The 26648-nt window shown below is 42.6% G+C and overlaps 1 protein-coding gene across 5 annotated transcripts in view; it reads right to left on the bottom strand.

Annotated features, from left to right (window-relative positions):
- The window catches only part of Dic1 (Dicarboxylate carrier 1), a 61324-nt gene extending 34985 nt beyond the window's left edge, over positions 1–26339 (bottom strand). Inside the window, exons 1-5 of one of the 5 annotated variants that reach the window (XM_075702376.1) lie at positions 26163–26339; positions 11143–11275; positions 6970–7089; positions 6130–6290; positions 937–978 (exon numbers count right to left, since the gene is read on the bottom strand). In XM_075702376.1, the coding sequence (XP_075558491.1) occupies positions 937–978; positions 6130–6290; positions 6970–7089; positions 11143–11274 (455 nt within the window). In that variant the 5' untranslated portion in view covers position 11275; positions 26163–26339. Of the gene's footprint in view, positions 1–936; positions 979–6129; positions 6291–6969; positions 7090–11142; positions 11276–16661; positions 16696–25790; positions 26075–26162 lie in introns of those variants that run through there. The other 4 variants (XM_075702379.1, XM_075702377.1, XM_075702378.1 and 1 more) reach the window with 4 other exon arrangements.
- Between the last annotated feature and the right edge of the window lie 309 nt (positions 26340–26648).

Raw genomic sequence — 26648 nt, 5'->3', positions numbered from 1 at the left:
CACGTCTAGAATGTGCTATTTCAAGTTGCTCTTGCTGCGTACTGGACATTTCTGCCAACAGAATAGATGCTTTGAGCAGCCAGCAAAAAATATTAACTTCACCATAACCAATGTTGTCTTGGAACTTGCATTATCAGTTTCTTTAGAGTAGCAGAGGAACATTGATTGAAATAAAGATTGACCGATCAAATGTCACATTTACTTCGTTACAGCTGTCTTCGTTATACAGTTAAGCGTCAATATAATGTAGTTGGTAAAAGCGGCAATTTGCTTCATTATATCAAAATTTCGTTGCATTGAAATTCGACCTTTTATGTAAATAAGTACAGTCGCCAATAGATTTTTCTTGCAAAGAAAGGGGCTGCAGAATTTTCCGAATTATCGAGCAATCGAAAAAAGCTAATTTGATAAGACAACAATTCATTTCCATAAATTTGGGAAATGGCGACGAATGATACGGTCTCGTGCCACATACGTTGACGATATCTTCACATTGGCGGTGTGAATTAACGAAAGCCAGCCATGCCTTCTTTCACGTGCACTCCGCCCCCGCAGCTGATTGCGTTGCCCGCACTGGGACGATGCTATCAGGAAAAGCGCCGGCAGCAGGGAGGGAACGCTTTGACTGTCTTTCGCTCCAGAAGGGTCACAGAAACTCGACATTACGCAACCTAAATGCACGGGAAGACAACTTACATAGCACTAGGCCGTCTAAAGTATTTCTTTATGAAAAGTGGAATACTTTGTTATAACAGGAATTTCATTATATTGACATTCATTATATCAAGGTTTACCTGTACCAAGGTTTGACCGTAACTAAACATAAACTAAACAACATGTCTTTTCCAAACATTGCTGCCACGTTTCCAACCAATTACAGTCTAACTTACTTATCAGAACAAGAGAGGCAAGTTTCATAAAGGCATAGGTACTCACTTTCTCCGGCTTTCAACTGGAAGCTTGATATCATTTTGCATCCTTAAGCAAATAAAAAAAAGCAGAGAATGAGAGAGAAATCAGGACCACACTGCAGAAACAACACTGCCACATCACACATAATTATAAATAGTTTTAGGTGGTTCATCTCTTGTAACCAATTATTAGTATGTCTTAGCAAACCAATCAATTTGAAATTCAATAAAGGTAGCATCATACATTCAATTCCACACCTATTTTTTCTGGGTAGTTGTGCGTAACAGTAGCAAGCTTGGCCAGTGACCATGCGAACATGTGACCCTACAGAATTTGCAGAATGTGGTTTGTAGGTTGACACACACTCCAAAATAGCACTCGCACGTCGTCTGCTACTCTGCCTACCGCATGGCATCTGGAAATGACAGAGCATGCAGCCTCATGCACAATGATTGCAGTCAGGCAGTAGACTAGCAGACAATGCACATTCACAATTGGGGAGTGCATCCATTAATATTACAAACCACGACAGTGCGCCCGCCACACCCCAGAGCGCTTTGCGTGTATTGTGAGGTTGGTGCTCCTTTCACTGTCATATAGCTTGTGATTGCACGGTAGACACCGCCACAATGACACAACTCCAGCAACCACAATCAACTTCCATTAATTTGACCCTGACAGAACCAACAAATTTGATCTAATTACCAAGTGAGTATAATTAAAGAAAGAGGCAGGAATAAAGTCCGAGAAGGCTACGGCTTCATGTGGCACTATTTACCCAATTTTAGCACGTCTCCAAATCTAGTGCTCACCCAATATCATATTAAAAACATAAAAAGTTGCATGCCTACAATTCTGCCAATAAGATCCGAGATGCAACCTGCAATGTTTACTATGTTTACATTCACAGAATGAAAACTTATTTAAGCTTAATGTCTACTGTAATCAGTAGAGACTGGATGTCTAGGCACTAAAATTCTGTTTTAGGCGCCTCTAACAGGAGCTAAAGCTGTCAAACAGAGCACATATAGGCACCAAAAGACTGACCTTTAGCCATGTATAGGCTAAAATATTAGGCATTTCCACTGTGTATATAAGGATAAACTACGATCTTCTAAAGAACACAGTCCAGTAAACCATGGTTTTGTGATATTAATTATATTTTCAACATAAAACGGAATGAGGCAGTTTGCATAGGTGACAACATTTATCTGAAATCTAGTCAGACTAGACCACAGAAGAAATAAAGTACACAAGGGCAGTGTTTTGGGTGAGTTGCTGTTCCATGGTGTTTTCTTGAATTAGCACAACTTAAAAGGAGTGAAGAAAACATACAGACAAATAAAGTAAGCATAAAGAACTGGTTACAAGGAAGTGCCAGCCCGTGCCTGCCTTCTACTTCTTTCTCATGCAATTTTCCACATTGGTCTTTTTTTTTTATTGTGGTAAAGACATTGGTCTTGTGCACTTCACTAATTCTGAGTTGTGCTAATTCAAGATGACCAAGAAGAAATTTGTGAAAGCAGTGACAAAGAAGCACGATTTCAGTATTTTCGTGTTTTATGTTGCTGCTGCACCATTTTTACTCAGTACATTAGTTTGTAAGTGCAAAAGGAACATGCTCAACATCTACTGATGCTAGCAGCGTATACTTGTTTTTCGGAAACATCAATGGTTCAATATCCTATTGAGTGGAAGAATGTTCACCATTTAGGACCTTTGGCCATTCTTTCAGCAGCGAAAGTCCAACATTTTTGTCCAAGACTAACTCTAACTCTCAGTAATAGCCCGATTACAAATGGTAGCGAAACTTTCCTGAATGTTCGCAATGAGCACCACATTCAATGTCAGAGCTGTGCTCGAGATTCAAGTAGTATTTTGATAATGTCCCCTAAAAATATGTAGTGAGCATGCAAATACACTGAGTTACCTTCAAGTATCTTGTCGTAAACAGCAGTGTGAGCTCTTCTCACAGAGATACTCTCGTCTGCTTCAAAGCTGGTAATAACTGCCAAAGTGTTTGTTTACTAAGCGGCTGCCTTCAGCCAAGTTTTTCAGTGACTGAAATCAGTTTATACAAAATTAGGTTAAGGCAAAACATGTAAAAAAAGAATTTCCAGAAAGATTCAAGAAATGTAATATAAGCACAAGCATTAAATTAACCATCTATAGGATTAACAAAAATGCCATTAAATTTTTTTAACATCCATAGCTTCGTGCTTATATAGTAAATAAGCACGCTCAGGACGTAAAGAAGGCCTTTTGCTTTTCTGGTCTCTAGTCATCAGTCACCTTTTGATTGCTGTCTAAGCACCATGTGTTTTTCTCCTTGCAGTTGATTGCATTTGATATTCTGCTTTTTTTGAACAACTCTAGTTGCGCAGGAGCGCTGGGCTAGTGCGAGTGCGCCAATCACCTCACAGTATGTGAGCAAGGGATCGTCATTGCTTTCCATATTGTGTCCATGATCACTTTTTCTCGGTACGATTTTGGCAATGCAGTCTTCGTTTTCGGGATCTCCCATGGCCTTGACACCATCATCCACACTCACAAACTCGTTGCCTGTTGATCTGTCAATGGCTTCCAGAAATTCTGACAGCTCGCACCAAACTTCGGAGACACCGGCAACGGCTTCAGCAAGCCGAACATGCTGAATACGATTGTTTTCTTTTCGTGAGTACATTACACGCATTGAAACAGTTTCTTCCATATCAGTAATGAATAATATCGTTAATATCGACAAGTCTGTGGCAATAATGCAGCCACTTTGTTCACTTTGAGGGGGCAGAAATAGAGATGGGTGTGCTTAGCTGCCAGTGACATAGAAACGAATGGCGGGTGTGTTGCAGAAACTGCGGCATTTGTCAAAAGGTGCCTTTTTTGTTGTTGTTGACCACAACCATTATAAAGCCTACAAATAATAAAGCCAAAGCAAGTTTGGTTGTAGCTTGTTTTTTCATGGAAGTGTGGAAAGTGATGGCAGGAATAAAACGGGGCATCTGCGTAATAAGAATGTTTGGTGCACGTAGACCACTTGGTATGTCTTGAAGAGTTGTTCACGTACCGTATTTACACGATTGTAAGTCGACTCGAAGGTAAGTCGACCTCCCCCATATCGCCTGACCGGAAAAAAAAAAAGAGCATACCCGAGGGCGCATTCGATAACGAAAATTTATTAGTAGCTGACATGGTCACTGGACTACTCGTCTTCACCAGTGCTGCCATCGTCATCGTTGCTGCGGTCCCACAGCGCGTCGTGGTCCAGCGAAATTTCAAATTTGGCAAACGGCCGCACCAGGACATCTTGCAGAACAGCAGCCCAGGCCAAATGCACCCAACCACACGCAGCCGTCAGGGAAGCTCTTTTGACAGGTCCGGTTGGCGTAATTTCGGAGTCTTCTGCCGCCAGCCACTCGTACTCACGGCGGAGCAGAAGCTTAAAATTAGGGCGAAGGTCCGGGCTTGTTTCATGACCACGTCGCAGTTCACTGGCAGGGACCGATCACCCCATGAGTGTTGCATGCACTGTAAGACTCTCAGAAATGTTGAAAAACCCTTCCGAAAAGCGAACAAACACACAGGATAGCGAAAAGATATGGGTAGGGCCATAGAGCAAACATAAAATTGTAACTACATTGTTGCACCCATTGGTATCGCTTTCTTTGGCGGGGCCATGTTTTGGTTTCGAATGTAAGTCGATCCCCCAACTTCAGACTTTCAAATTTAAAAAAGGGGTCGACTTACAATCGTGTAAATACGGTAGCATTCGACAGATGGTAAGCACGATCATCGTTAGCTAGACATGGCACACGACATATCGCTGCGGCATGTTCGGGGTGCAATCATTACACGGGAAAGACATTACGCGAGTGCAGTCATTATGCAAGTAAATACAGTATACTGCCTCACTCAAACTGCCTTTTCCAAGATGGCAGAGATCTCATATTTTACAGTGTAGAAGACCCATTTTCCCCCCGAAATTTTCGTTTGTGCGTCTTATCGACTGGTGTGATTTGTGTCTCTCCTTACCCCACAAGTGTCACAAAGCACTGCACAGTAGCATTTATGACAACTAAGAGGCTGAACTTTTTAATAGTGGAGCCACAACACTCATGGATGTGAGCTTATGAGGCTAAACGTGTGGACAGAAAAGATGCAGAAATAAATGAATAGTGTTGATGCCATCTCGAAACTTTCACATTGACTAGCTTCCCATGAAGCCATAAACATTTACAGATTCTAATTACTCTTACGATAATGTCCACTCACAATATACTGCATTAGAAGTAAACGAAGACTCAACGGAGTGGCTCATGATCTTTTTCTGCGTAAAAAAGAGCACAGCTATGTGAAAATATCACAATATGTGCAAAGTTACACCAGCAATGTTGGTGACTTGGGTGTGGAAAGGAAAGTTTGGCCTTCATTTTCTCTGTTAACAACGGACATTTATTTCTCTGACAGAGAAATGTAAACAGAGTCTTGAAATGAAAATATGCTAGTTCAAACTAATTCAGTGCATCAACAACTGCTGAAACTTCAGTGCACAGGCATGTTTCATTTCAATCCCACTGCAATGCAATTGTCAGAGCTGGGAATTGAACATGTGACCTCTGCTCAACCAGAGAATATACCACAGCCTTTAAAAGCCCCTCCAGTAGGTACCAGGCAGTTTTATTATGGCGTACGCAAAGCCCTTGTGCATGTTATAAAGTCACGGGTTCAAAACACACATGCACAGAATGCTATGAAGAGTACTGTAGGTCACGCGCACGTACTGTCATTTAGATTTAGCCTGCGAGTTTTACGTGGTTACTGCGGCTAGTGTAACAATATGACGGTGCCAAAGCCATCTGCCTCAACCCAAATCCAGCCTTGTTAGTTGTTCTGTGCTGCGACAGCAAAACATAAATGGCAAAAGCAGCTTTTGCTAAGTGCCATTTCTCTGAGAACAAAGTATCGGCAACATTTGCAGCTGTCCTGAGGCTGCAGGCCCAACAAAGGATGCCACTATTGCCGCAAAAGTGCCTTGATTTCAATATAACAGATGGCGCCACAGCACTGGACGTAGTCCATCCATTTTCCGTGTGAAATACGGTACTAAAATTCTCATCAAGGACATGTGTACAGTGAGGCCTTAGCCATTTTGTGTGTTCGTATGTAACCAGCCGAAACAGTGTACTGGATGGAATTGCCTAACGGCTAATGCTTTCTCACCTGACGTTCACCATGTCAGCAGGAGTACCGACAAAGCCGCCAGCGGCGCCCGCAACACCAGCAACGAAGATCTTCTGGTAGAACTTCATGTTCTCACCCGGCTTAACCAGGTACTGCCGAATGACCTCGTACATGCCGAACCGTGTCGTTGAGTAGGTCAACTGCAGCATGACAACAATTGTGCCTGGAACCCCGCGACGAGTTAACAGTGATCTTTACTTTTTAGCCAGACACTACTATTAAGGATACATACTGAGGCTCTGCTATGGCTGATTGTGAGGCACAGCTTGCTTAGCTGCACTGTTATCGATGATTACAGGCAAATTCTCAATGCTTTTTGGCAAAATAAGAATCAGACTGCAAATAATATTTTCGGTGACTTGCTTTGCATTAAACAAATATCAAACTAGGTTCACAAGCACTTGTAACCAAGGTAACAAAAACACAAAACATTAAAGTTTTTCTCAATTTGGAAAGCACTGGTAAGTCCTGTGTGTTTAATAGGCTGGGTAATGGCCAGAGATGTACTGCATGGAGAACACCACATTATATATGCACACATGCTGTCAGGAAAAATTATCATGCATTTTGCCTGCCATATTTTATCTATTGACTCCGCATGTATTTTGCAGCAAACAAAAATGGCTGCACATCGTCACTGCACCGCCGCTGTCTGCACATTATGTGACAGTTTGAAATTACTTAAACACACAGCACATCTAAACCAAAATGAAACGTTCAGGCACAGCTCCAAATGCCTAGGTGCTTACATCTTGTGAAATTGTTATATGGACTACAATTCTGTTAAGGTGGTATTAAAAGGTCATTACAACAACCAACCTGCCGCAGTATGGATGCGCTGAGTCCATTGTACATGGCCAGGACACCCTGGTGACGAACGATTGTCATAGTGCTGTCCACCAGGCTGACGCGCCCCACCGACTGTGTCTGCAAATGCACCTACAAAGGGGGGGGGGGGGGGGGGTTGAATGTGCATACATTAGTAAATTCATGCTCTTACTACAGTGCTTTGTATCCTGCTGATGGTAACAGACCTTTGTTGAGCACTAGGTCATTCAGTGCTTCTTTAGTGACCCTAGTGGACTTATTGGAATGTTCCTTTATTGTCCTTTTTCTATCCTCCATGATTCCTTGTCTTTTGTCTTCCTCTCTTCTACCCTTTCTATTCCCTCCACTTCTGAAGGCAGTTGGCTTGTACTTTTGGTACCTCTGATACCTCAGCCAGATGGGCAAATTTGGTGTCACTCTTAGTGAGTGCATCAAGTGCATTAGTTGAACTACGATACATGCAAGTGTGTAGCCTCAACAGCAGTGCTTATAAAATATTTAACATACCATTCCATGTAGGGCTGGCACTAATTTTTAAACCTCTGTTTTTTCTGACTTCAAACTAAATGTTGCCGTGCCATCTGTAATGGAAAATGCCATTCTAGCTCTGTTCATCTTTGATGCAAAGTGGTCTTGGCTTGTAACGAATATTAAAAACACTGTGCTTGACAATAACACAGCATTATTTTGCAAACATTCTCTACAAATAACAAACTATAATATGCCTAAGCCCTGCAGTCACAAATTACGATCAACTGTTGATAATGTGTGAAATTTACATAACTTTACGCCAAGGTGTTGAAGACTCCACAGAAAGCAAGTCAAGATGGGAGAATGACTTTGTGAATTTGATATAGTGACCCATCATAATTACATAGTAATTAAATATTCATTTATTCTGCAGTCAGTCATGCCACATTTCCTCATTGAAAATATCGAATCACCCACTTGAATTACGTGCGCACATTAATTACTTGCAGCAAACATCACAAGGGAAAAAAAAAGATCTCTCGCAATTACATGTACTACCGAAATGCCTCACCTCAAACATTCCATCAAACACGGCAGTACCTTCACCAAACCTGTAGTCTCAAGTGAAATGTTTGACTCAGAAGTGAAATGGGTGTACTTTAGGAAAGCATAATGTTCAATTTACTGAAAGCTTATGTTCACTGTCTATTCCTTGCAGCCACTGTGCACAAATGGCAAAAGTAAGTCACATCAACAAACGTGTACGCCATGACTGAAGGGCTTAACGATTTACAGACCGACACTGCTATGAAGAAAAAATTGCGCTTTCCTTTCCTACAGAGCAGCGTCCCACCAAATTGAAACTGGTTGCATCAAAGTGAACTTGCTCAAAGTGTTACTTAATTTGCCTGTGTGACTAGAGCATGACTTTTTTTTAAAATTATTTTCACCTCAAGTAAATAATGGAAGTCACAGTTTCAGCCAAAAGGCAGAGCATTGGTAGCGATAGCAAGGTATTAGATAACTAAGATAAGTAAGCTTCATAGTTTTACTGAACATATAAGTTGCTGTAAACGTTTGCTTATTAATTAAATTAACAAGCATAGTGCTATGTGCACACAGGCAAGCGTGAGCACATCTCACTCAATGACTGCAAACACTCGCTGTCACAACACTAGAAAGATGACGAACGCAAACAGGGGGCAGCAAACGGTTCTGCTATATCATGCTTCAATGAATCTCCGAAACATGAGATTACATGACCTCCAGCACTATGCACCCAGAAGCTCAGCGCACATGCAGCCACCGGCCATCTTGGCTCGCCCCAGCTTTGCATCCACCAGAGATTACGTCCAAGACAGGGCACAGGCAGTGTACATGCCGAGTCGCTCAGAAAGCCTTTCACAGTCTGGCATTTCAGCACCAGATTTTTGATAAAAAATAATATACAGTAGAACCCCGCTGTTACGTTCCTCACTGCTGCATTTTCCCGGCTGCTACGTCGCTTTCATCCGGTCCCGGCATAGCTTCCATAGGATCCAATGTATGAGGAACCCCGCTGTTACGTAGTAGCTGTGAAAACGTTCCTGCATGATGCGTCGCAACCCGAACTCGCCTGGGCTAAAGTAGGCAACGCGCTCCAACCGCCATTTTGGCTTTTGACGAGTTTTGACCGGGCTTGGCCGGGCTTGGCTATTGAACTGGCTGCAAGGAGCCGCACGCCAGTTCGAGAGGCCGCCACTAGGTGGCCATTTGTGAAAAATGCTCTGACTATCATCACTGTGATTACAGTCACCGCATGGTTTGTTGGGCGGGTCGACTCACGGAGGAAGGAAACTCAGGAGAGGCCCTGACGTCACTCTTCGGGAAGCTATAGCTAAAGAGAAGCCGGAAGTTGGCGTTGCTCCGTCTATCGGGCCAGCTCCCCTCTCTTGTTTACATTTCTCGCGAAACCACGCAAAGCTAGCAGCGCTGCGCGCAACCAGGCTGCTCGGACGCGCGCGCTCCGCAGCAATACTAAACAAACGTTAGCACGTTAGCATGATTACGCCAAAGAGGGCAAAATTTCCCGCGGATATTCATTCGTCCGTTGCCGTTGCCTGGCGCGGTGACGACGAGGAGCACGAGCCACATGATGCCGGGTAGTTGCCAAATCCTAGCTTTGGAGAAGCCGTCGCGGCTCTGGACCTCCTCCGCAGGTGCGTCCCACCTCACAGTGACGCTGACAGCAATGCGGCCTTTCAGGCTATTGAGAAACGTGTGGTGATTTCTAGCGAGCGAAAGAAACAGCAAGCCACCATTTTAGACTCTTTTTAAGTCCTAAGTGCACTCTGTGGAAATAAATTGTCTATAGTTGAAGCTGCACTTTTTTCATTCATTTTTGGAGCTTTCCTCACGGTTGCGTTTTCCCAGCTGTTACGTTTTTTTTCCTCAGTCCGGTGAAAAACGTATGAACGGGGTTCCACTGTATCTTACATGTGTTTCCCAACAATCACACTTTTTCTCTCTCGTTTTCATATTTTGGGGGAAGAATTGTTTGCAAGGCACATGGAGAGCAAAGGAAAATCTAATGATCATACTTATTATGCACGCTTCTAGCACAGATGAGAATTACACTTAACCCTTTGACGGTCAATGACATAAATATATGGTGCCGCGAACAAGTCCGAAAATGGTCGATGCTTTATATTTATGGCGCTGTCTGTACGTTTAAAAAGTGCACCAATTTCCTAACATTATCTTTTTTGTCATGTGCTGCCGCTTTGTGGGGATACAGGGAATTTTTTTCGCCTGCCTCCCTCTCTTGGTTTTCGTTGCATGGTTTGTTTTAGCGCTAGTTTGCTCCCGCGCGTCTATATACTACCGCTCGCACATTGGCATGCACGCGGGCGGGCGGACGTTTGGATTTTGTTTTGCGGGTGGTTTCGGCTTTTTGCGCTTTCGAAACTGATGGCTATCTCGTTCCTAATCGCTTAAAGAGCGACCGCTTGTTTCTCGCTCGTTTAGTGCTCACAGGGGTGCACATAGGAAGAATGCCGCCGTGCATGCGTTTACGTTTCTTTTCTTTTTGTTAAGACTCGCGAAAACTAATTGCCCTAGCTGGTTGGCGATAAGATGAAGATTACCAAAAGTTTGTCACACGTGTTGCTTTTTTTGATGAGCACACACCCAAACAGTTTTCATGAGTGCACGCACTTACGCAGTTCAATTGCGCTATGGACGTACGTATTAGTGTAATAGCAGGAACATTTGAGGCTTGCGAAATATTCTTGTGCAGATTTTCAAAGCCTTGAACTATGTGCTAAAAATGCATCAAATTTTTAATTCTGGTAAGTTTATTTCCTTTTTTATTGTTGTTATTCATGAATGAAGAGTGCATATACACCAACGCAAAATATTTTTTTTCTCACTTTACGGTCACCCTAGAAAAATTACAGTAAATGTTTTTCAAAATAAGTCCCTAAGAAAAATCGGGATCTGCAATAAAAGAAATCAACCCTGGGTGGTCGCATATGTCGAAAAAAGTCGACCCTCAAAGGGTTAAGAATGATCATGCCTGTTAAGTGTAACCCTCATCCATGGGAGAAGCTTGTGGTTGAGATTCTACAATATCCAAAGTACATGTCAGCACCCCTTTGAGGAACAATGCATGTCTGTGTTGAATGGGCTGGCTCGACGACCACCATGACAAACCTTGAGCAGGTCAAGGGGGTGTGTGAAGCAGGCAGCCATAGATCCTGCCAGACCCCCGAAGTACCACCGGGCCAGACGCACTTCCTTGCGAGGCGGGGCCGCCCCCAGCAGCTGCTGCTTTTGCATCGCCATTCTGAAGGTATCATTACAGAGAAACAGAGGAACAAATTACACAAAAGATAGGGCAATGTATTAAAAAGACCAACTGCATCGAAACACTGGACCTTGTAAAAAGCCTAGTTGCAGATAATGTACAATGAATGCATCATGAACAAGCCATCAATTGTAGGCCTTTTTGACACTAAAACGTAGAAGAAAAAAAATGGTGCCATTATCGCTTACTGGAAGTGATGAATGACCCAGAACATACATCTCCTTGGGGTGGCCTTTGAGATTAGGCATTGCCCATGGCACACTGAAAAATCTTGGAGGCTACGTGCTGGAATTACATCATATCCACTAACCACCAGGGCCACATGTCAACTGCTTAGGTGCTGTTTAAAGGCTGCTAATGAGAAAATTAGACAGTTAACAACGCTGAAGCTTTGCCCAGATTGCTTCATTAGTGCGTACTATATTAATTTGAAATTAATTTAGGCAAAGTTGCATTTCATTGCAGTCAGCCTTTAAAGATTTATAACCGACAGTGCCACACTGGCGAGTTCAAATCTCCAGAGGAAGTCAATGTGCTCACACCAGAAAAAAAGTATTCAAAGCAACAAGGAAAGATGAAAAGGAAGTGGAAAGGAAATGTACATGCTCCGTCAACTTCCTCTCAACCATCTCCTTGCATTCGAAATAGGCGATGTGCCTACGCTTTTTGAATAGGAACATGCACCAGCATTAATCACTAGATTCCATTCGATTCAATTCTACTAAAGCATGTGAGGATTATATATTAAGGCGGCAAATATGACAAGCAGTAACAATTTATTACCGCCATCCCCACACAAACATAAATGTGCAGAAACTAACAGGATATATCTTATGCGAAAAAGGGAAATTCAAAACAACAAATCTTCATAAAAGAAGTGCACAGAACATGCACATCTCCAGCTCACTTAATTTCATTTGTCTGTGCTGCTTCGAACCTCATCTTGTTCACCAATATGAATATTTACGATCTAACCAGGATGTCTGCCAAGATGACATGTCTAAATTCCCTGAGTTTTCCATGTTCTCCCTGAGTTCCTTTGAAAAATTCCCTAAGTTACACAGAACTTTGTTTTATGTCAAGACAAGCTAACCCCATTTCGCCCGATGCTGTCACTCTGTAGTGAGCATGTTAAACAATAAAAAACTTAATCCAGTTTGAATAGTAAGGAGTAGTGTTTATTTTATTCAAAAAGAAAACAGAAGGGAGCGGTTAGTAAAATGTACAGTGAATAATATATATTTAACAAAATGGTAAAACCCATCACAAACAGAGTCTAATATTCTCACTTAGGAATAAAAGGAGACACATATGGCAGCAAATATTTTCGAATATGAGCTATTTCTATCAAGTGATAGCAAGCTTATTGGTATGAGGCCTAACCTTTGTCACAAGTGAGATTCTCTCACAACAGCTGGTAAGTCAACCTCAACTGTCTTGACATACTCTCAGCCTGCGCACAATGCCTCTGTGGTGCGTTTGACTGCTTTAAAGAGTTTATGTTGGTTTGGGTGAGGAACACCTGAATGTCGGCGTCAGCCAACACTTTGTTTTTTGAGTTCAAGCTTCTCCAAAGAAACGGGGGCACACTTCCTTCCCATTCATTCCTCAAAGGATACATAGGTCCTTTCTGTTCTCGTCCTCCTTCCACCGCTCGTTCGCCCAACGGACGATTTAAAGCATCCTCTTGGTCAGTTGTACAGTCAACGTCCAATTTTTCAGACTCCCTAGGGGTCGCAAAAACGTGCGAAAGATCGGGCAGTTCGAAAAAAAAATTTATGCATGTCTGTTACTGCCCTTAAGGGCTCAAATCACCACAGGCACATACGAAAAAGCTCTGAAGGCCTGCCAGTACACTCATTCGGCACATTGGTACTCGTACTGTGACAGGAGTTGGCGGGTGCACGCGTGCATAATAAAGGAATACATACCGTGTCCCGTAACAATTGCATCTTCCCACGCTTGTTATGCTTCACCGCAATACATTCGCGTATGCTTCACCGCGTAACAGTGCTATATCGAGGTGAAGCTAACCTTCGGAAACCGGCTTTATGCAACGCGCCGTGCATTCCGAGCTTCGAAGCCAATCGCGAGGAGCACAAAGACGCAGTAGCTGCCATTGCTGACAGCCGCGAATTCTTTCGATGAAAAACACGGCACAGAACTGCAAGAAGCTTAATAACGAACGTCGAAGCAGCTAGGCGTAACGTTGCCGCGGTGGTGGCTACGGCTGCCAGCGGATCTGCGTGCGAGAGCGTCGATTAGAGGCGGCGCGGTAATCAAAATGGAGGCGGTGGTGGCTTTAATTGATGCCGTTTCGGACCTGCGGTCACGGAAAAACGTCCGGAAGAGCGGACGACGAAGGGTTTTTGCGTCCGAAATTTCAGACGTTCTGATACACCGACGTGATGGTGACACGAAGCCGTCCGAATTATCAGGCATTCGAAAATCGGTCGTTGACTGTGCACCGGCAACTCCTTCCGGCCGGTGATTCGTTATGATTTCTCTCTGTTACTCGAGCCAGCATTACCACGACTTTCGTTCCCTTTCAATAAAATTACAACTAATTTTCCCTGATAGAAGCAAATATTCCCCGACTTTTCCCTGGGTACTTGCAGACTATTCAAAATCGCTGAGAATTCCCCTTTTCCCGGTTGGTAGACAACTTGAGCTCTAAATTCTACTTAAGAGTCTGTGGCTGATATAGTAGAATGGCTAACAAGGAGAAGCAGTAACTATTCACTACCAACAGCCCCACACAGATGAACATAAAGCATAGAAGTAGCATAGTACATCTATTGTTTATTTCAGCACTTGTTCCTCTTCATTTCTAAGTTAAGAACCTGCCGCTTGTAGTGCCTTTAGTAATTCACAAATACATTTCATCACCATCATTGAGGCCCTAGCAATTGAACACCTTACGAAACATTTCCATAAGGCTTACTGACGAAACATTGATGGAAAGTTTTTCAAATTTCTGCTCTTACTCTTTAGGGTAAAAAATCATCTCAGGGTTGACGAGATTAACATAGGCATGAATCATTCAGAAAAAGTCTCCCTCCCTCAAAAACCATACCAGGCACTAATGTTACAAGCTTTACAAGCTTTACAAGCCTATTCTTGACTCAAGAAAGCCAAGAATAGCTATTTCCATTTACTGAAGCGAAACTTTATGAACTGTCTAGTCTGCTGAGAAACAGTGCAATATTGTGCATATTATATGGAATTGAAAAATAAAAATAAATCCAAGGACACCTAAGCACTTCTTATGAGTTGTGAATGAAACATTAATGTCCAACTGAACATCCCTGAGTGGTCCTTCGAGCTTGCGTGGCGAGTAATGTTTGCATTAATGCTCGTTTTACCTGCCGTGTATTGGGAGAGTTGACAACGATAGTGGATTGCGCTACCGGCCTGTTCACTCATTTTGCTACATTCTTCCACTCCCTTACTTCGCCTGCGGTGTACTGGCTTGGATGGCCACATTTCGCTACTGCTGAGGTTGCAGCTGCCCACAATGTAAATGCTTTATACCTGGGCACAGAAAACGGCATTAACTTACTAATGCCTTAAGGTTCAATTTCATTTGCGCAGTGCCACATGGGCAAATTAAATGGAATTTGCATTAATGCCATTTGTCACCGAAAGCATTTGCCAGAAGTCATTCGACTGAGAAATGCGTGCTCTTGACACCATAGCTTACTCAGTACAGTTTACTTAAATTATTTGCAACATCCTATATAGGTAGAAACAAATTTTTTTGGTGTTTAAGCCATATCGCACACATAAACAAGCACATAAAGTTCCATATAATGCAAAAAGTAAATAACAACATTAGAAGAGATGCTGCTGCAAGCAGAGCTGTGTTATGTGTTGGCAACAAGTATACAACAAGGACGATTTCATCACCATTGTGCTTCGTCGGTTGCAATGTTGTAAAACATTGACAAACTAAAGCTAGTGGCACCATAGTATGCCTATTTCTACATTTCACTAGCCTTGAAAGCAGGTTAAACTTGTAAATGCATGTTTGTCTTTTTATTATTACCCTAAAATTGGTCAATTTAGAAGACGCTGTTATGACACCATTGGGTAAAATGTCATTAAATTTGAATGTGTGGCAACGCCATGGAAAAAATGTCATTCAGGAACTTAAGGACTTCACAACTAAATACCAATTTCTGTGCCCGTGTGGCACGGGTATTAGCCTACATAGCACTTCATGCTGCTCAAGCCAGAGTCATGAGCGCACCCCGTGCATTCGTGATGTGGCGTCGGAGCCATGGAAGTTAGCTGCCCTTTTGTTCACTGCTACAGACACTGCTGGCTTTTTTGCTCAATGGGCCATTTGACAATTTTGCATCAAAATGTTTGCCTGCCACGAACCAGCCTTGAGGTGCCAATGAAGTGACCAAGCCTTGTAAGCAAGTCACGAGCTGCAGTCTCGCAACCTCTGCAGCATGCCATCTGGTTATTGTGACTTAAAGTTGTATTTTCACAGACACACATCAGCATATTTTTCTAACAAGCATTTTTTCTATTTGATGGCTCAAATTTGGCTTCTAGGAGGCAGATGCTTTATGGGACATCAGAGTTGGCAAAGCACCGACAGGCAAATGCCATGAAAACTGTCATGCTAATCCTGCCCCCAGCTTGAAAGCAGCCGAGGTTGGTAAACGTGTCACAAACGCTTCTTTTTTGACAATCGCTCTTTCACAAGTGTCTTTCCACATGTCACTAACACGAAGTTGATACGGTTTGGAAGAATGACTGCTCCCAAAATTTACAACCTCAATGTGAGCTGCTGCGGGAACATAAACGTGGTGTCATCATCATTTGTGTTTCTTTTCTGGCTTTACCAAGCCTCTTCTTTTGGTAAGAGTGGCTTTTTCAGGATCGTAGAAAGATAATTAGCTAATGCAGCTCAAGTTATTTTTCTCTTTAGTGTCCCTTTAAACAAAGGCAAGGTGTGGATTGTGCTTACAGCCCACATGACACAACTATAGCTCAGACATCCAGGCTCTATTAGCGACTGGGAATGACGAGAAACAATGTAGGTTTTCTTTAAAGCAAGAACGTAGAGATGAAGTTCGATGCAAAAGGAAATGCAGTAAATTTATGGCAATTAGAAAAAAAAGGAATTCATCACAAGCTCGCGCCTACTTTGTTCAACATTTCTCCCCTTCGTAGCATATTGCAGCCTATTCATAGGTCCTTTAGGCTTCGACATCCACAATTTTATTAAACCAAACAGGATGAACCTTCTATTCTTGTACTTTGCGAAAAACAGCGAACCAAATGTCCCCACTGCTGGCCTCAAAAAACAGTTAGAGCTCGGCATTTTCAGTTTTGGGGTGAAGCTTGCCTTGTGAACCCTCCCACACGTTGCAGGTCACGGGTGCGGCAACTTATAACAATGTGTTTACACAAACTTCAATCGATTATTGGGGTTTTATGCTCCAACATCACATTATAAACTATGCATGCTGTAGTATGGCACTGCAGATTAACTTAACCGCCTGGGGTTCTTCAAAATTTGCCCCAAGCACAGTCCACCAGCATTTCTTGCATTTTGCCCTCAATGAAACGTGGCTGCCGTGGCTGGCAATTGGCTCACATGAACTGTTGGTTGCATTTCGACATAGCTTGTGAATGGTGCAATGTATAAACATTGCATGACATTATGGTTGTGACTTGGACGGTGCATAAACACAAACAGTCCATACTATTACACATTGCACTGGTGTCAATAAAAGCAATTGTAAACATCCCATTTAGTTTTACACAGCATCTAATTAACCACTTCATACTGATTCCAACATGGTCGCTGGATCTGCATAATTTTTTATGTACGTATCATTATTTTTATGGTAGAATAAAATTAGTTTAACAGAATTAAACTTATTAACAACGTCACTACCATATAGGACACCTCTATGAAATAAGTGCCATGTCTTACAAGGAAAATGACACAAGAAATGTCTGCTCTCCAAGGAGTACTTGACGTCACATGCTCAAACTTTTTGCACATATACTGTAGACGGATAGATGATAACATACTCACACAATGCCAAGACGTGGGATGATTCCACACCTGCAGCAATTTGTTTTTTCATCTACTTTCATTTCCACTAATTTATCATTAAGAAGCCAACAAACACTGACACCAAGCACAACATAGAAGAAATTACATGTACTTGATAAATGCATTAAAGAGTGCACTTATTAAGTACAAGTAATTTCCCCTATGTTGTCCTCGGTATCAGTGTTTGTTGGCTTTTTATGATTAATAAAAATTGGGCCCCTCGGTTAACCCTTTTCTTCTTGTTCATACAAGGGCAAGGCATATGTGCTCACACATCCACATATTAATTGCAAGCCTTTGGCATCATTTTGAAACAATCTTCTTGTTTGCAATATATTGCATTCTACTTTTCGTCAGAATCCACACGTTTAATATTGACAATAGGGTGACAAATTTTTAGCATTATACTTATAGAATTTTTGAATGCCATCATTTTAATGCCTCATTCTTAAATGCCATCAATTACTATGTTTGTGACAGAGCAAATATAACCTGCTGGTAAGCTCTTGCTTGACGTCTCTTTACAGTTCCACTTCTTAAATCTTCTTTCGCCACCAATAAATTTCATGCTCAAATTTACCTTACTTTGATTGGTTTTTCATTGACAACAGTAAATGGAGTCCAGCAATTGCAAAGCAAGAGCCCAGATATGACGCAGTCTCAAATGCAGTAAATGCAGACCATCACAAAAAAGAACATTTCCTTGTTTTTCTTGATGCCAATGATTGCAGAATCACTTGCATAGGGAACATTTTTCTACGCTCTAAAATTGCACTTGCACATCCGCTGCACACACAACATATATCACTCAGGAATGTTTTTGCCATCAGGACTGGGGCGGCACAGCTGCAGGGGATCTAGTACCATTTCCAACAGGTGTTGCATATGCTGACGACAATCAAAAGAAAATAGCTGGCGCACTTATCTGTGCCTGGCAGCTGCCAGCTTCAGCCACACGTGTCAGCGTTTCTTTTGTTCAAATAGCGGCAGAGTAATGGTTTTGGGTTTTCATTTATATCCTTGAACCTTTACATTCTAATGAGAACTGAAATGATAATGAATTAGATGTACAGTGCTAAGCAATTCAAAGACGATGAATCGGCCTGCAGGGCAGCCAGTGCTTTTTTCTCCACCGGTAAGCACGGGGGGTCAAATGTAGTCACAATACATCACACAAGCTCTTGCTTGCATCGTTTACCACAATACATCAGCTTGGTGCATATACCCAGTGCTTACTGGTGGGGCAAAAAGCACCAGGCGCCATGCAGGCCTATTATTACATTTGGATGGCTGAGAACTGTACATTTATGAGGTGTGCAAATTTTGAAGCCTTTCATTAAGAGTGCTGGTCTTATTCTAGGCCAATTTCCTCTAACATTTTTGTACTCTAGGTTGTAAAAAGAAAGGTGAAACAACTACTCCCAGCCTCTTTCACCCTGATGCTCAAACTTCTTGCTAAATTGTAAATACACTTATTACGATCCAACTTTGTCACAATCCTATGAGCAAGTCTGTTTTTGAAGTTTCTTTCCCCCAATCTGCTTTTTAATATTCGTCAAACTCATTAACAGAGTAATTTACATAACAATGACTACAGTGGCCGTCTTTTTTGGTGCACACTTCGTCTGCTGTTTAGTATCTGAAAGTGGCGCATGGGCTATAGGACATCACAGTGGTGGGCTCCAGATTGTTTACACGGGGTTCTTTTAATGTGCCCTTAAATCTAGATACACGAGTGTTTTTTTGCATTCTGCACCGGTATGAGAAAGCGCACAGTAGATGGGAATCATTGTTATGATTAATGTTGAAGCAATGAATCATTCATATGGTATTGTTGGAGTGATGCAAAAATGGCACAATTACTTGTTTATGCAGAGTACAAACTAGTTCACAATCACTCTGCTTGTCAAAAGCTAGCTTCGGCTTAACCATTTGTAGTGCCTCGAGAAAGCTATCAAAATCTTCAAGAGTTTTCTACGTAGGCTTTTCGTCTAACTGTGGCTCCTTAAAAAAAATTTTTTTACGACAACCAAATAGCTCACGTTCTGGTGTTGACAAACTTGCATATTTGCCCTTTGACTGACTGCTGCCTATGTTTGCTTGGCAGTTATGTTTACACTTTTCTGTACCACTTTTCCTGTTTGTCTTGTTCTTAAATTTTTGTTTGAATTTTTTGCATTGCACAAGTGCTTGCTCACCACAGCTTCCAGCAGAAGATGGGCACCTTGAGAAATAAATGAATGCATGAATGAATCAATCAATCTTGTCCTCTGCTGCAGAATACAACATGCAGAATTCCAATGCAGTAGGGCACATCTCTCTTGTAGAATTGAGTATGAAGTGTCAAGAGTGTGCTGCCTTCAAGTAGTGTTGTGGATTTCACTCGCCATCTAATTGGACTCTGATTTCTATGCGGCTTATATGAAAACAGCATGAAGAAACAACAAAGGAGTGAGAAAGAAGTCCCAAATGCTTATTCCCAAACGCCGGTCAAGGCTGTCATCATCACGAAGCACGGGGACCAAAGGACATCAAAGAAATAACAAAAACGGCACAGACAGCATGTGAACGCAAGTGCTTTATCAGTGTGCTATCTGTCCAGCAATCAACTGAGGGGCTTGATCTACCTCGATCCAATGAACCACATGGGCAGCACAAAAAAATAAAAGCTCCTTAGTTTCTATTAGCTAAACATATCTGTTCTGTTCAATCTGAAACAAAAGCCACTGGGTGGACATCTCCATCCCACTTATCTTTCATCCCTGTTTCTCCTGCTTCATAGCGGGCTTCTATTTCTTTGTCGAGGATGGGCAGTGTAAGGAATCTTTTAAATCTATGCACACATGCGTTTTAGCATTTGGTCCCACTGAAATGTGGCTGGTGGCTGCTGCAGCCAGGGCTCGAATTCAAGAAACAGCCACAGAACACAATGACCAGGTAGCCACCAGAGTGAGTCCACAAGCTTTCTGGGAGTTTATTGAGAATCTCCAATTGCTGCCTACAAACCCTTGACACGGTGCTCGTAGTGCAAGGGCCAACTACCCACTCCGACCGCTGTATCACCTACAGCTGGGAGTGCCTTTACAGACGCCCTGTTTCTGCCCTAGAATGGCTACATGCAACTGTTATGGATGCTGGGAAATTAACAAGCATCTGTTATACGTCTGTTATCAATACGACTTTTAAATGCAACTTATCATTGAGCAGTTCGCTCTCAGTTTCCTTTTTTTGCTCAAAAGGACTGTTAGCTGACTGAACACTGCAATTTGTCATTTCAGAAATGCTCACCTATTTAATTAATCCAAATCAAGGGCCAAAAATTAGCTATCTGCCACAGGTGACTTCTGAAAGGCGTGTTCATCAAAAAAAGAAAGTGGTACATGTGCATGTGTCTGGTATCTGTACAACTGAGATCCTTGTGCTTTGTACAGGTAAGAGTAATGCCTATATAAATAATGCAAGTGTAAGAGAACCGATGCTCCAAGTTCTCAACTGAACGTCCAAGTCGCCTCAAGGATAATAGAAGTTCTAGTGGGGAAATTCAAAGAAATCTTTGTCCTTTAAATTTCTTGTACTAAATTGAAGATTTCAATGCCACGCTTAAAATGAAATTATGGGGTTTTACGTGCCAAAACCAACCACTTGCTGATTATGAGGCACGCCGTAGTGGACAACTCCGGAAATTTCGTCCACCTGGGGTTCTTTAACGTGCACCTAAATCTAAGCACACAGGTGTTTTCGCATTTCGCCCCCATTGAAATACGGCCACCGTGGCCGGGATTCGATCCCGCGACCCAATGCCACGCTCATTCATCAAAGGGTCACGGATAATACATTACACCAAACTCTGCACAATTCATATTAGTTTCTCTACTAAGGATCACTTCAGCCATAATATTAAAATTTAATGCAGCAGCACTGTCCCAATCAACAAGCAGTGACAAGCTTCCTTGAGTGAGTCATGTGATTAAAACATGTCAAATCAAAGTAGGTACAACAATACAGTTATATACTGCTGGATATTCAGCTGTAGCAAGAATTTACGCATGTGCGTTACATAGTTTCAACTCGGAGCATGCCATATTGCCTGCCCACATGAAAAAGTGATATCTCCTGGTCTTAAGATTACCACGATACACGTGAACTGGTGCATCCTGAGTTTATCTCAGTCGATCAGATAAGGACATGACAGAAGTATTTGCACAGGAAGCCTCAACGAACAAGCAATAAAAAAAATGAAAAAAAAAAAACAGAGTGCTATAAGCAGCACTTGAACTGCTGGCTATCTTTGAACGGTTAGGTTCTGGGCATGCTTAATGCACACATTCCAGCAGCATCGACATGAGGCTGATGTACATTACTTCTCTGCCCTTGTTTTAAACATGAATGTCAGTTATGAATGCTTTATATACAAAATTACATACCTGCTGTGAGAGACAACATAGAATAATGCTTCTTAGAAAACAGTTTGATGGAAAATCAGTTCTGCAGACTGCTGTCCACTGCTTAAGGAACTCAAGCATTAAGAATTTCATAAAAAAATGCCCTCAATCTGATCTCCATTACAAAACTGCCAATAATCGACCGTTGGTAAAATCTTGTTCGCATAGTTCGCATTGCAGCATTTCTCCGAGACCTGTGGTTTTTCTGTTACTACTGTGACTGAGTGAATAGTTGGGGCCACCATAGCAGAGTGCCCCACATTATTCTGACCACCAGGGATTCACACCGTGCACCAAAATCACAGTGCACAAGGGCTTTTGCAGCCACTACGGTCAGGAATAGAACATGTGACCCCGTGTTTGCCGGAACGACTCAGCCACTTCACTTCTTGAGCAGGAGGAAAAGTGCCAGGAAATTGCAGGCAGACGTGCAGAGCAAAGTGAGATGATCGCTTAATAGTCTTATTTTGGAACACAATATTTTTCTTCTTTGCATGAATGCTACTAGGGACACGTCTGGAATTCAATAGAGTCCAGCTTGCAGTCTGATGAATGCATTGGCAAATAGATTTATAGCAAGGTCACAAGGACCTGTCAGATTTATTTCCAAAACCACCTATTTTATTCCTGCTCTTCGAGGCCAATTTGCATTACAGAGAATGGGACACATGACTGACACTATGCGCATGAATGACAGTAGGACAGTATAACAGCCTGTCATGTGTTGTTACAAAACTGATTGGTGTGAGTTGATGGTGCTTACGCTCCATTTTATACTTAGCAGGTGGTGCTGGAAAAGCCATGGAAGTAGTGTGTTCTTAGATGTCCAAGTCAGAATGTTTTGCCGTGCAGTTATAACTGATCGCCGACACTCCCTACCGAACAAGTAGCACTTTATATATTACAACTCGTGGACTTGACATTATGTCAACTCATGTGGTATTTGTGCATATCTGTGCTGCCCAAACGCAACGACGCACTATGTTTTGATCACGAGCGCTGGCAATGCACTGTGGCCCCTGTTTGAAGAACTGCGTCTCCCCACTTAGAGAAGTGCTGTGAAGGAGTAAAAACAACAGCCAATAGAACACACAAGCTGCACCTCGAAAGAGAAGACTGCAAGTTGCATAAACAGTTTCTCGAATCCAAGAAGCACTTCAAGCCCTCTTCTCAGGGTGGAAGAGCATGCCAAAAAGCAAGTGCAACATTCCGGTTGGCAGGATTACAGCCAGTAAAGTGGGCACAGCCCATTAAAAGGCAACGCACTACAAACAGGCTTGATGGAGCGCTTAGAAAATTCTCTATGGTGTAGCCATGAACACTGCAGCAGGATGTTGGGCAACTTGGTTTCGGGACCACATTTTGTTGCAGTGCTAAAAGACAAAGATGAAGACAAAAAACGCACAACATCCTGGGTTTCTTCTCTACGGCTTATTGCACTACAACAATAATGTTACTGAAGCAGTAGTTTTTGTAGCAGAAAACCTTTTAATTAGTTGATGGCATGAGTGAGTGACTATAAGGGATTACAAACCTACTGCTGGTGCAGAGCGACCTACAGTGTGCCATACCTTAATGTTTTAAATGACTTTTGACTGTGTCGTTTTAAAATCTTTGATAAAAGTAGAATATTTATACTTTGCAGTTTGCAATATTGTTTAATTGCTTTCAATTAGGAATGCGTGAATATGAACTTCTTCAAGTACGAATCGAATATGAATATTCAAGCATGGATGCATATGTTAACTGAAGGAATACTTATTTCGGTATAGTTATGTACCACTCTCGTATTGACTAGTGCAAACAAAAAGACCACTATCGGGGACAGATGATCAGTTTTAAATATAAGATCACTACTTGTTATTAAAAGAACAGCCCTTTTTTTCTCTGTTGTCATTTTTTACAGTGGACGGCAAGTTGGCTGGTGCACTTGCGTACAGGTTTTCAACTTTCTGAACAGCCTCGCACGCCATCCGTAGTTATCCTGTTTACATGCAAATAAATATTATATTATTAACTTCAGAACCTAATTGCACAGAAGCTTTTCAAGAATGAATGGCTGCTGTGCAACTAACTATCCAAAAATGTTAAATAAATGAATGGCAGGAAACAACTGAGGATGTGGAAAAAGAAAAGGCACAGAAGGACTTGTGTGCTGTAGGCACATGCAAAAGAGCTAAATACAAGAAAGACATCACAGGTTGTCCTGTTAGAGACAAAACTGCTACATGGCTAGAATGCTAATACAGTTGACTCCCATGAATTCGACCGTGATTAATTCGACTTGGTTTCATTCGAATTCAGTGGGAAGTCCCAGTGCGAAATTATGCATTGCTGTAAAAAAAAAAAAGAAATCGGTGTGTCTGGACATGAGAACCTGCCACTTCAGTCAATTCGATCCCAACCTGTACCAGCTCCTGCACGCAGGGTTTGCTAAAAACTTGAAAACACAATAAATTCGGCAAATGGCACAACTGCTACCCTACGTGACCGTAGCAACCTGTCCTGGGATGATTATGACGACTTGCACTGTGCCTTGGCCGATTTCTATTTTGGAGATTTTGTCAGCGCCAATGACAGTGTTGAGGTCTGCAAGCCACTAGCCAACGACAACATGTATCGTTATTGCAATACTGTAGCGAAGTAGTCCGTCAGCGACGACAGAATACATTAAGGAATAAAAAAAGATTTGAGTTCGTTCATTCTGCCGCTTTTAGGTAATTCAATCTTTCTTGTAACTCGAACAAATTTCTTAGTCCCGCGAGGTTCGAATTGAGGGGCGTCTACTATAACACTAATAAACACACTACAAGCAAAAGTCAGAAGTTGTCATGTAGGTGTCCAATGCAAAACTGTAAGCAAAGCTTGCAGCACTGACTTCATTTCCACATTGCTCCGAAAGCTTTTGGCATTGTTCACTCCCCATAACTTGTGATACTTCGTTTCACATACAGAAAACAGTAATCAATCTTTAACACTTGGTCGCTGCAAAAAATTTTGTTTGTTTAAAATCTTAAAAATTACCGAACAGTTATTCTTCAAATACAAAAACAAATAGTTAGTATATAGTATTTAATTTTTATTGGAAACTTCAAATATTTCCCCAGCCCTACTTTAAACACCCTCTCCATTTTGATCATCACATGTGAATAAATTGGAGTGCTCAGTTTCAAGAAAGTTCACTAGCGATTTCATAGCCTAAATTAAATTTCGAGCATCGCTGACTGTGCTGGCAGCTGTAAGCAGCTGTAGCCCAGGTACGCTCCGACTTCAAAATTACACAGCATCTGTTGTCAAGACATTCATCTGAGTGCAATCAAGCATTTCAAGGCTGTGACTCTGGCCCATGGCAATGCTGCATGACTAATTATTTCAAAGTGCATGCCAAGAGCACATGACAGTTACACATACTTAAAATTGGCGATGATGTAATATTATTCACTACCCAAATGGTGCAATGCAAAGATGTCGATAAAGATTAACGTCTTTTTTTATTGTAGCAGCTGTCCCTGTTCAATTGTTTCCCCTCACTCTATGCTACATTGAGCAGACACCCTGTCTATTTGAACGAACAAGAGCGCGTTTGCCTGCACAGACCGTCAAGACATGCTGCATCGCGAGTTGACGCAAGAGAACATACAATAAACGCCGCGCGCAACTTGCCAGTTCTCTCGTCACAAGCAAGCTCGAACGAGGTGTTCTCCGCACAGGCCAGGAGGTTCTCCCCGAGTCAACTATAAGAGTGACTCGCGAGAAATGCTACAACAGCTTATCACCTCTTATCCGTTTTATCAAAGCGGAGCGACGTTGCATGCTATCGCGGCCCCGTCAGACATATGAGGAAGGAAGTCGCACACATGTCGCGCGCTCTCCCAACGTTGAAAGAGGAGACAGAAATTTGTCAACCTGGCATCTTGCCGCCAACACTCAACGATGCACACAACAAGCACACAAGGACAATACGCACACTCACAAAATGCGGTCGCGTACCGTACACGTCGGCACAGAATTATTCGCCAAGTCCGGACATCCGAATGAGCATGACGTTTGGATCCCGGTCTTCTCCCGTTTCCCAAGTCGCGGCCACTCTGCTCGAAAAGTAAATATTCGGACGACTCTCCGACGGTCTTAAAGGTCGCGTGTGGTAGGTGATACTTATTGTCAAACCCGCTCCCCTGTGACGTCCAGCGAGTGCAAGCGTCATTGACGTGTTGGTTTCGCGACCGCTGCAGCTGTTTCCTCGTGACGGCGAGAATGGTTACGTGAGAGAGGAGAAAGAGCAACCTTCCTTGGCGCGAAAACCGGCATAACAGGGCCCCGTCTCCAGGGTTTCCCTCACCTTCAGGCGATGCAAGACCGCAGGAGGAAAGGAGTGCTTCACGCTCGGGCGATGCGGTAACCACTGATTACAGCAATTTTTTTCCTTCTCCAAGAGCCGCAGGAAACGTGCGCCGGCATTTCGAAAGCCACCGGATGGAGGAGCGCCGCAGCTGGCCGCAGCGCAGCGGCAGAGGACTACGGCTGCGGCTTTGAACGGCTACCAATGGCTAGTCGACGATCATCCGCAGTTAATTTGTGATTTTGGTTTCGGTTCCTAAAATGACGTTTTTTGTGATCCGCAATCGTTGTCGTTGATGCATTTCGTGAAATCATGGCCTTCGAGATCGGTTTTGTTACCCTGACAGAGCCGCCGGGTTCATGAGGTATTTTCGGCCGAAGTGTTGCTTGCTGGGCCAGTTGGCTCATACTGAAACTTCAGAAAACCAGCGAAAAGATAGAGACGCGTGCACTACGGAAATAAGAGACACCACAACGCTGGACTAGA

Source organism: Dermacentor variabilis, chromosome 8 (genome assembly GCF_050947875.1).
Source record: "Dermacentor variabilis isolate Ectoservices chromosome 8, ASM5094787v1, whole genome shotgun sequence".
In the NCBI taxonomy this organism is placed as follows: domain Eukaryota; kingdom Metazoa; phylum Arthropoda; class Arachnida; order Ixodida; family Ixodidae; genus Dermacentor; species Dermacentor variabilis.
The sequence above is the reverse complement of the archived record's forward strand: the minus strand, read 5'-3'. Positions and strand labels throughout refer to the sequence as shown.